Raw genomic sequence first — 12,251 nt, forward strand, 5'->3', positions numbered from 1 at the left:
GGGTTTTTAAATAAAAAGAACATATGCCTTCATTTACAATATTTTTTTATTCAATATAATAATCTTAATAAATCCAAAATATTTACACAATACAAAAACATACTATATGACATTGACCAACGTCCTCTCGCCGGCGGTACGAATAACTTTATGATTACAAGAACAAAGTCCGATATAATTTCTACTCTATTCTATAATGTTCACTATCGACGTCCTCCCGCGCCCGCCGCGACGTGTCGCTTTAACTCGTCAACTCAAAGCGACACGTCGCGCGAAGCCGCGAACAACTACATGTACTCGGAAGCGGTTACTTTGAATAAATTTACGTAAATCATACATTTTGTGGTGTCATGTCTATAACATTAGTAAGGTTCGCAAAAAAAATAAAAATTTTAAAAATTTCATAGTTTCTAAGTCCAGTACAAACATACGGTACTCCTGTATCCGCGGATTATAGACACGTACATCAGAAAATGCCTTCGGGACTGTCCGTTATACTGACGAGTAACTCGCTCTGATGCTTTACACTTTAATATTAGAACTTGTAAGCCTATCTGATTGAACTATACACTCCGGACACGTCTGTGGGGAAAATGCAAATTCAAATTTACCTAATATTGCTAAATACAGCCAAGGTATTGTAAAAAATTACGTTCAATATGTACTGAAAGCGCTTTAAGCGATTTTTTAGACACGCAAGGATATTTTTACATTTCGAATAAATTAATAGCGTTTGATGATTCCGATCAAGAGTGAGGTGTGAGAGTGATTTGTTAATGAAATTATTACATCGTTATCTGTTTAAATTTTGTCTCGATGACCAAAGATTTTTTTTATTATTGCTGGCAACATTATATCTAAAATCAGATTTACTTCTCATTACATATTCCAACCGATGACACTAAAACGTAGAAAAAACTAAGAGTTTCATTACAAAATCACAATCTAGAAATAAACCATCAACTCAGGTCGGAGTAAATAATTAAATGGAATAAACTTCATTTTGTTATAACAAAAAAGTAACTGTAGTACAAAATCGATTTTTTAATTTTATAAGATATACTTTTTTCTGACATGCTAACACAGATGTTTGCTGTTGACGACGACAACACTGGTTTCGAAATAGAAGCGACAGACAACTACCAAAGTATAATATATATGTATGTATATAAATATGACCACGGAGAGAAGTGTTACTCATTCGAAGCGCTCACTCATTACATAGTTACATGTGACATTACATAAATTACAACTGAAGCAAATGAAAATTATCCCGAAGTATTATGCGCGCTCCACACTCGCGCCGCGATGACAAAGCGTTCGAGGTTCAAAGGTTAAACGTCCCCTCTCTTAATGTTTCTGTTTATTTCATATTTACACGTAATTGTAGGCGAAAGCGCACAGCGTCACTGCTACGGCTACAGCAGTTAAAATTGATAGGTAAACTCAAGCTGCGAATGACTGCGAGTGTGGAGATACGTTATACTAACTTCTACTAACGCAAAAGTCTGGAGCTCGCTTTAGTTTCTAGACTATCACTCATACGAGTAGTCCAAGTGACTTTTAATTAATGTATATGTAATAGTTAATGACCAATAACCTCATTCGGGACAGACATCAAAATAATGAAACAAAACAATACACGAACTAAAAATTTATCAATATATATTTATAGAATGTATCGACACTTGTTCAAAACAATCGACACGTCCTCCCGTGGCCGCCGAGTCGCTATATTCATAATTTAACACGAGCGACCGCCGAGGCGTCGCGTTTGGAATGCGTTTTCAACAAAACGTATTATTCTTTAACTAATAAACTGACATTTAAAACCATACTTCCCTTAAAAATATAATTTCACAGATAATATACATATATTATTTATATAATTAACATAGAGTTATCCATTGTATTATTAGCGTTTATAAAGTAATTATGGTCAACTAGGTGAGCCTTGTTATCCTACCTCCATCTATCGTATGCACTTTGAACTAAATAAAAACGACCTAAGTTCCATCTCAGCGGGACGGCAAATAAATCGATAATATATAATATAACTATTATATAAAAAAATAATAATAGCTTAAAATATAAAACAAATAATATAAGCTTTTGAAGCGTGGAGTAGATTCATAGGTTTAAAAACGTTAACATGATTTATAGGATGATATACACTCTGCAATTAAACCCAACGCTGGAATCACTAGCACTTTGACGAACAACTTCGACCTCAAACTGCCGGTACGAGGATTAAAATCAGTTCGAAATCAAGGAAATCAAATACACCAGCAGGTAATAGTATAATATATTTTATAAGTTAATACCGTGTAAAGCGATGAATAAAAGTAGATTTTAATAAAAAATAATATATAATTAGTAGATTACTAAACCGTTTTAATTAAATTTCATAATCTGTCACAGAACAGATGGCCGATACTAAAAAGTTAATGTCATGTCACGTTAGGTCACTATGACAATTACATATCGATTGGATTACATACTCTGTACAGCTTGGGTTCAATCGGAGGCGCCGAGAAGGAAATCAAAGTGAAGAGTGAAAGTCGAGCTACCCACCCGGAGACCTCCTCGACGAATGGATTCCGTACGCGTGTGTCGTGAAGCTGTTATGTACACGTGGGCGCGCGGCGGGCGGGGCGCGCGGGGCGGGCGCGCGGCGCCATCACTTGCAGCACGACGAGGCGCGCGGCGCGTCGGCGTCGTTGAGGCGCCGCGCGCCGCCCGCCGCGCCGCCGCCCGCGCTCTCGCTCTTTGGTAACTTGTTCGCTGCAACGCCACACACGATACTGTCTCTGTACCCGCGCACGAGCTTCATGTGGCACACTCACTCACTCATTGAATGGATGGGATTTGGTCGAAATTTTTAGTTAACTCTATGTCAGTGTTTTTCAAACTTTTTGTACAAGTACGTTCGCGTTTCCGAGTTAAAAAAAAACAGCTAAGAGAGTGTCGGACACGCACATGACCCTTTCATGTTCCGTAGCCATTAGATGGGCCATAGATGGAAATTTAGCGATCTCTTTCACCTCTTCGGTACTTAGTTGGGGATACACAGCACATTTTTTTTTTCGGAATTATTGTAATAGTATTTCGAAAGTTAAGGAAGGGGGATACTCTAATTTTAATTTTGTATTAGTATATCTCGAGACTGGGGGATTAGATCCACATGGTTTCAAGGCAATTTTTGTTGTTTTTAAAGATACCTTTTTAACAATACCCCACACGATGGGGTAAGTCGAGTCTTTTTTTTTTCGAATTAACTTTTTGCTGTATTTAAAACAATCATTTTTCGATAATTTTAAAAACCAATCATTGGATTATCAGTATACATCTCTCCACCAATTTTCGTGGCAATCGAGGCAGAAACGGCGGAGAACGAGCCAGGACAGACAGACGGACGGACGGACATGACGAAACTATAAGGGTTCCTACTAGAGACTACTAAGTAGACTACGGAACCCTAAAAATGATGACGACCCTTAAGCCAAGAAGAATCATGCCCGTTTATACTACGTAGTTATTTCCTTTCTATTGAGACCTGTTTTTAAACTATTGAGAGAATTCTACATTCGGATCATGCAAACGCAAGCCACAGTTTGAAAAACACTGATCAATAGCATTCTTATTAAATTAAGGGGAAAGGCCAATGTTAACGAAGCTGTTATCCTTATCTTGTTAAAAACAAAGATGACAACATTTTCGCAGTGGTAGAGCTTCGTGCAAGCCGGCCTCGACGGGTACCACCCACTCATCAGATGTTATACCGTCAAACAGCAGTATTGCTGTGTTTCAATTTGAAAGGTGAGCGAGCCAATTCCTACCAGTAACTACAGGCACCAGGGATATACAATCCCGTCGCCAAGGTCCTTCAAGTCCCCAAGGCCGGTGGAGCACTGACAATGTATGTAATGGTTTTTATTTTTCACAGCGACATTATTTATGGCGGGTGGTGACCTTTTAACATCAAGTAGCCCAATTTTTCGTACCGAAAAACAATAACATATTAAAATTGTCCTCACCGATAGCTAGGAATATATCATTAACGTTCATGGCCGTCTTGGCGCTGGTCTCCATGAAGAGCAGCCCGTTCTCGTCGGCGTAGGCCTGCGCCTCCTCGAACTCCACCATGCGCTTGGCGGCCAGGTCGCTCTTGTTGCCCGCCAGCGCGATCACGATGGACGGAGACGCCTGCCTCTGCAGCTCCTTTACCCAGTTCTTGGCGCGACCGAATGTGTCCTGGAAAGGAAATTAGTTCCAATGTTAAAATATTGTAAGACATAATTAATTTTGTTTTACTTAGAACGAAACAAAAATAATTATCAACTTTTTTTAATGTCCACAATAAAGAGTACTTGTATTGCATTGTTTTTGCTTGAGTAGTTCCTTTTTATTATTACATAACGTAGTCGGCGTCCTGGGCACCGGGCGAGTCCCATATCCCCCCCCCCCTTCCTCCATATCCTCAATAATGTGTTTTTCAACGAGAAAAAGGAATTGTGAGTCCTTAATAGTAGCCATTTCACTGCACTAACTCGGTACAAAGTATTACTGCTCATTAAACCAGACGGTCTTTGACAAAACCCATTAGTATTTGTAATAAATGAATTAATTTTATTTTTTAACTTCAGGTGAATAAATAATATAACGACAATAAGATACATACAAACATCCCAATGTTTACATTCTTAAGTAATTACTATTCTATTTATACATTTTCAAGGGCTTTGTCCTGCAAAATAACACACTCTAATCAACTATAGACAGTGTTTGGTCCATAGATAACGTTATCTGCGTTCGTCTGTCTGGATGCAAACATCAATGGACATACATTGTAGGAAATGATTAATTATAAATATTATTTTGTTTTTAACGAGTTCTTAAACCTTAGGCAGACGATGTATTCAAACATTTTTTTAAATAAAAACAAATAACTTTGTCGCTTAAAACGATTAGTAATTGAGATAAATCCGTGGTGTTTACATTTATGTCAATAAATTAAGATGAACGTATCGTGAATATCTAATTGTAGAATAAATTACTTTGACGACCTCCGTGCTCGAGTAGTGTGTATGAACATCGGTTTTCATGGGTACGCCACTACGAATTCCCGGGTTCGATTCCCGGCCGAGTTGATGGAGAAAAAGATCATTAATTTTTTATGTTGTGTTTAATGTATAGATGTTGTCAAAAAAAAAAAAAACTAAAATAAAAATGTAAGTTTAAACGAAACGATTGAAAAACTTAATACGAAGAATCAGCGAGTGACAAGTTGAAAGAACGCGAAAGTAATCGATCGTCGATACGGAGCATCTATTTTCTCGTCTCTATGTCACGCCCTTGAACCCGGGAAGACTTACGTGTGTAATACGATTGTCCGCATACGCACTGACGGGGGCGGCGACCAAAATAATAACGTTAATGATACCATATCTGTATTACCACGTGAACCGGCTTGAGCGTGCCGACCGCGGCGACTCGTGCACATATGTATCGATGTTTGACAAAGTCGAGTTCGTTCGAATCCCTCGGGGCATGGACATTTTTAGCGAGCTATTATTTAACTTCACAAAGTCAAACGGTGCAACTGACATTTTTAACCGGTTTCCATGCAACCGATCGAGTCGATACTTATACAGAAAAAAAAACACAGATAAAATATCGTAATAAATTAAAACTAAGTATATTTTTATCATAAATTAATTTAAAGACGCAGCGCTAGTCTCTATAAAAACAATCAATTAACAATAGTTTTATGACAAAACGAATATTTAACACTCAATTACAGAAACATTAGCACTTGGCTTATAAGTCATAAAAAATCTATCATCAATTTTCCGCCTGGGTAGGTACCACCCACTTATCAGATATTCTACCGCTAAACAAAGGTACGCAGTATTGTTGTGTTCCGGTTTGAAGGGTTAGTGAGCCGGTGTAGGGGCATAGCATCTAGTTCCTAAGTTTGGTGGCGCATTGAGTATGTAAGGAATAGTTAATATTTCTTATAGCGTCATTCTCTATGGGTGATTGTGACCACTTACCATCAGGTGGCCCATATGCTCGTCCACCAACCTATACCATAAAAAAAAATCGATTTGGAATACATAACTTAACTTTTTTAATGTCAACAAATACACATAGTTCATGGTATATGCATATAAACTAATATGATGGCTAATGAGATGTTCAAAAACATGAATCAACGCAAAATTGATCGAGACCACTGCACTGATTGGTATCACTAGACAAATATTAAAAGTCAACATAGTTGATAGAGTAAGTAAAACATAGAGTGATATTCATTGAACCGTATTGACTACATGCATAATAAACAATTCGTTCAAAAACATTAAATGAATTTAATTTTGGGCAGAATCGATTCGCCTTCATGCTATTTTCAGACAAGGCGTACGTATCAATCATGTTTAGGAGTTACATAGGAGTGTGTTAATTTAGACTTGAGTTCCAGACTAGTTATTATTAAATTACAGATTAGGTCTAATATTAAAGTTTTTTTTTAAATATTATTTTCAGTACTATCTTCATCAGTATAGGATTAAAGATGACAATATTATTATTTTGCCTTGATCCAAATATACTTTTCAAAAAGCAATTACTTATCCAAATTCAATTTGGTTAAAATACTATTTCGATTATTTATTATTTATATACAAGTCTATTGCAGATTAATTTGTCATCGTTTTAATTCAATAATTCAACCTCGGCTTAATTATTCAATTACAAATTTCATTATTAATGTGTAGAAAACAACAAATTGACATACATACCTATTAAAAAAATCTATGAGCCAATTATGTTGAACCTAAATTATTCTTAAAAACATTAATTAGCTGTGCTTAAATAAAAACTTAGGTAAACTCTGTGTTCGCGGCTTCGAAAAGAAATATACCGAATTGCATACTTTCATCTGTTTATACGTAGGTAAAATAATATGTTTGTTAGACCATAGTTATTATGTGTGTCAAGAATAATTATATAATCGAGTGAAACAACGTAAAAACGAGCGATTCTTATGATGTTTATAACTAAATCTCCTTACATAGCAAGCTCTTAACAACTGTAGGTATTCAACAGGTAACGACTGCATCGCGCATCGTACAACAACGCAGTCTTGACGTAACGGCTGCGTCCACACGGAGCGACACGCGATTGAAAATATTTTATATACTTAGCGGTTATTTAATTATGCGACTAATATCCTTTGTAAATAAGCCTTAACCTCACAGCAATTATGTAAAGAAAACGATGCCAGATTTTATCGTAAGCGAACGTATTACTGTAAAAGTTTACGGTACTAATAAAAATCTCACCTTTATCCTTTGTTTAATTTAAATATAAAGCAAACCGCTTGGAAACAAATTTCTCTTTTAATATGAATTTCTACAAATAAACTACTTCTGAATGCCCAATGGTCACAAGACATGAATCTTATCCGACGATTTTGAGTTCAAACTCAGGGAAAGCAAAACTTTTTTAAAATTCCTCTCTTATTTGGCGGGGAAGGGACAATATCGAGAGGAAACCTGCTCAGGACGGACAAGAATTTATCACCAATAACCCTTCGTGTAACCAATCTACATCGGTTTAAATTTTTCATTAATTTAATTTAACTATAGGTACTCATATTTACTGTGAACATTTTCGCAAAGAAATGAATTACTTTTTATATGATATAAAATGAATAAATTATTACGAACGAACGTAGTCAACAAACGGCTTACAATAATAAGATAAACAAGAAGTGACAATAGAAGTATATAAAAACAATTAACATTATCTGATAAGGGCGTCACGTGAGGGGCGGATAGGTGACGGGGACGTTTCTTTCACACTACTCGATAATTTATAGCTGCTGATAGAGGACGTTTCATTGAATGTGAGCCAGAGAGGATCATTTGTTTTTATTACCATAAACAAGCAATGGACGAAAGAATTATTATAAAATCGAAAATATGTTAAATTCAAGTAGTTGAAAAGGTGATAGTACTGCCATGGGTACGATGAGCGGTGAGAGTATTATTATAATTAAACAAAACCAACAAACAAAAACAGCCTTTAAATTTCCCACTGCTGGACTAAGCCTCTCCCTCTGAGAAGATTCGGAACATATTCTACCACGCTGTTCCAATAATAAGTATTTATATAGCTCCTGTTTGTGGAATACACATGTTGCAGATTTTCTATGTAAGTCACATACAGGTTTCCTCACGATGTTTTCTTTCACTGCCAAGCACAAGATGAATATGAACACAAATTAAGAACATGAATATTCAGTGTTGCTTTGCCTGGATTTGAACTCTCAATCATCGGTTAAGATGCAGGCGGTCTAACCACTGGGCCATCTCGGCTCTCGTCATTAAACGTCGAATTTTAATTTTATTTATTCCTTTTGTTTGTATGAAAGGAATACTTCTGTAATTCCCTAAAGTTTCCTGTCACGTGTAGCTTTTTTTAATCACATTGAAATGTGAAGAGCCGTCATTATAATGCCTAATTCTAAAAAATACTTCCTCCGTAATTGTTCGAGGTAATGTAAGTTTTTTGTTCTTAATTATAATTATGACTACAAAGGCTATTTTTTTAGGATCAATAGAAGTTTAACTATTTGTAATGACATTGAAATGTTTTTTTTATTCACTGAAATTGTCGGAGACAATCGGAGACGAGTATTTGGTGGTAGTGCTTTCTGCGAACCAATACTGCCGCCAAGAATGCTTGGTATTGTTATATCTACTTTAAAGAATGAGTGAGCCAGTGTAAGCTACAGGCACAAGACACATAATATCTTATTCCTCAAGGTTGGCGGCTTCCCGTTGGAGGCGTGCAATGATATTAAGTATGGAGACGGTACAAGCGGATTGACGAAATAACGAAATTAATAGCGTAGTCACATGTTATATACATGTTACCTAATATTTACTTACAATTCTTGCCATTCAAAAAAACATTTAATACATTTTTTTATACGTCATTCACGTTAATACTATCATCAATCGCCGCTGAATCATCCGTGGATGATTATACGCTATGTAGTTTTTGAATTCCATTGATCATTCCCCTTTACTTTATTTAATGGCCAGCGAAGCGAGCGCGCAACGTCTAGTTAAATACATAAAATCACAGCTCTGCCTGGCAAATTAAATACAAAATTGTAAATCTCGCTATCCTACCGGCGACATGGACCATCTTTAATACGACTGTCATCACTTAAGCCAGCCTGCCAAAGTAACGAACGAAATGATTCGATTATCTAACGCTTGCACAAGCGACTGCGTTCGAGGCTTGAAAAAATTTATCGAGGTCAAGGGCGACATCATATTAAGATGTTTAGTAACTTAACGTAACAAACATTTAAAAACGATACACATGGATGAACATATACAAGTTTAAATCATTAGCTATTATAGAAGTTTCAGAATTAAATCACCCCACAATAAAGTATCACATATTGAAATAGGGAATCCTATAACCAGACCTAATTTTTTTTGTATCTTCTTTACGTCGGCATTAAGCATTACGTAAATACAGAGTTACAAAGAGAGTAGATAATATGTTTTATGTAAAGCCTATAAATAAAGTCGGATTATCAAACGGAAACTATCCTTAACAATCGGATAAAACTAAATCCGTATCCGTAACCTTATCTGGAATCGGGTTTATTCCTATAAACTACAATAATTAAACAACATATCCTGGTATAATAAACTACATATCCTGGTCTAAATATAAAGAAATATTATTTTAAATTCATACATACATATTATTTATAAATTCATACAAATCAGATCAATGTACAAATATGTTGATCACACCTTGTACCGTCAACCGTTTTATCTATTAAGGTGTATTGACACTACCAAGTGTGACCTTTTTACGTACGTATATATTATGAAACTAACTATACTAATATCATAAATACGAATGTATCTCTGTCCATACGTATTGTTCTGAAGTCGATGAAATTTGGTATGAAGCAAGGTGAAGCCACAGGCTATCCCTAGAACGCGAGTGAATCCGCGGGCGTTATCTAGTGTAACATTAAAAGAATGAATTCTTAAACGGTTCCGTGTCAAACGTCACTAACTGCGGGCAACGTGGCTGACCTGCTATCGATCACACACGATACACGAATACAATAACAGCAACATATTATATCTTATATCGTTTTTCTTATGAGCAAAATAACAATTGTAAGTCAATTACCATCTCATACAATGAGGGATACATCTATACTAATATTGTAGTAGCGTTACTGTCTGTTACCTCTTCAAACTTAAACCGATTAAGATGAAAATTGGTGTAGAGATAGTTTGATTCATTTCCCATCAAGAAGGTAATATATAGAGGTAACGATTTGCGTTATATACGTTAACATTTAGGAATTCCGCGCGTGTAGAGCCGATGGTTCAGCTAGTCTTCATAAATGTAATCGTCGTTGCGATTGTTTGTGGTCATGTACACGCTATGTTATATTGTATTCCAATCGAAGGAGATTTACATAAAGCAAACCGTGGATTTACACATTCTATGTCTTTGAATAGTAGCTCTACTACATTGAACAGGGCGACTTGGACAAATGGTTTTTCGAACCCAGACAACTACCAGTGAATTTCCATGTGCTTCAATAGTGTTCATAATTCACCTCGCGATAGGAGGCGAAGGAAAACATCGTGAGGAAACTGACATGTGTCTACAAGCATTGAATTCCACGTGAAGCAGCATGGTATAGTTATCGTCAACCTTGGGACAGCATATGGACTTTTAGAGCGACACTTATCTTTTTTTAAAGGCAATTAAAAAGTGAATATTTTTTTACTTTTTAATTCCATTTTCGATAGCAACTTCGATATTCAAAAAGCCACTATTTCAAGAGTCCATAGCGTAGGTTATTCTCGAACTCGACCAATGACATCGTGTCATTTCAACATTGTTTATTTGCCTTTACTCCTCCTATGTTTGGATTACTCATATTCATTTGTTTTTCTTTCGTCGTTGTATTGTCGTAACTATTACCCAAATTAAAACTTAAAATTAAGTCTTTTATGCTTAAGATTATTATTTTATTTAAAAAAAAAAAAAACATTAAAACCAATAGTCAATAATGTTATGATGCCCCCTTGTACTTTAAATAGTCTAAAGTCTTTAAAAAATCCAAAATTGTCGATATCTATGTACATATATGTGACATGAAAAAGTAGCAGCCTGTAAACTAACAGCTGGGACAGGTAATTCCGAGGAGCTCTCCCTGGTTTGAACCCTAAACCATCCTTATGATGCACTCGGTCTAGCAACGGGGCAAACTCAGTTCTCACAATATAATCCATCTGTATTTTTGTTTAATAAAACAATTAAGTTAATCTTGTATTTATCAAGGTCATATTAAAGTATTTTAGTCATTGAAATACTAATGAGAATTATACAAAGAACATAGCGATCATTCATTGCGGTACAGCATACCGGTCCAGTGCGTCTGATTAGCAAACGATAAAGATTTATCTTAATTAAGCTCGCCACATTTTGTGAAACACGAATAAGAAAAAAACTCATTGAGTTCGCTATTAAACTAAAGGTAATTTCGACGGTTTGAATGTCAGAGTAAGAAAACCTTAGTTTTTTCAAATTTTCAAATTCATTCATTCCCTTATCAAGTGGTCAACTCTTAGTACCTTTTGAAACTAGCACGCACTAAGCGCACTATACTGACAACTGCATAAAAAAATTAAACTCACATAATACTCTTTCCGACGTGACTTATGACATTGCGAAGCAATATATCATTCGCAATCGGTAAAGCAGATTATCGCCCATACTGAGCTCACACACTTTTTCTACATCGATACGGTCAGGAATCGAACCCGGGAACTCGGAGTGCAGTACCGTACACACTACTTGACCACGGAGGTCGTCACATTAAAATAATACAAGATGCCTGACGACAGACTTTTCGAAACGTGTTTTGGGTGACTCCCTAGTTCATATGGGTGTTTAAAAAAATTGAAAAAGCATATTTAATACCTTGCCTCTTACGGCGCTCAGGTTGAATGAAATTTTATAGAATATGAAAGATCATAGAATTTAATGCATACTATACTACCATAACACTAGCTACCAGGCCCGGCTTCGTACGGGTACAATAGGGATATACATAAAACGTTTATACCATGATAGATATTTCATATTGGTTGGTATAATATTTTCCGACAATTTCAACTAAC

General features: G+C 35.9%; 1 protein-coding gene across 4 annotated transcripts in view; it reads right to left on the reverse strand.

The window, feature by feature from the left end:
* Positions 1-24: 24 nt before the first annotated feature.
* The window catches only part of LOC124531404 (ras-related protein Rab-5B), a 27,403-nt gene continuing 15,176 nt past the window's right edge, over positions 25-12,251 (reverse strand). For all 4 annotated transcript variants that reach the window (XM_047105982.1, XM_047105985.1, XM_047105983.1 and 1 more), the window contains exons 4-5: positions 4,038-4,254; positions 25-2,784 (exon numbers count right to left, since the gene is read on the reverse strand). In XM_047105982.1, the coding sequence (XP_046961938.1) occupies positions 2,681-2,784; positions 4,038-4,254 (321 nt within the window). In that variant the 3' untranslated portion in view covers positions 25-2,680. The remainder of the gene's footprint in view (positions 2,785-4,037; positions 4,255-12,251) is intronic.

This window comes from Vanessa cardui, chromosome 7, assembly GCF_905220365.1.
Source record: "Vanessa cardui chromosome 7, ilVanCard2.1, whole genome shotgun sequence".
Lineage (NCBI taxonomy): Eukaryota > Metazoa > Arthropoda > Insecta > Lepidoptera > Nymphalidae > Vanessa > Vanessa cardui.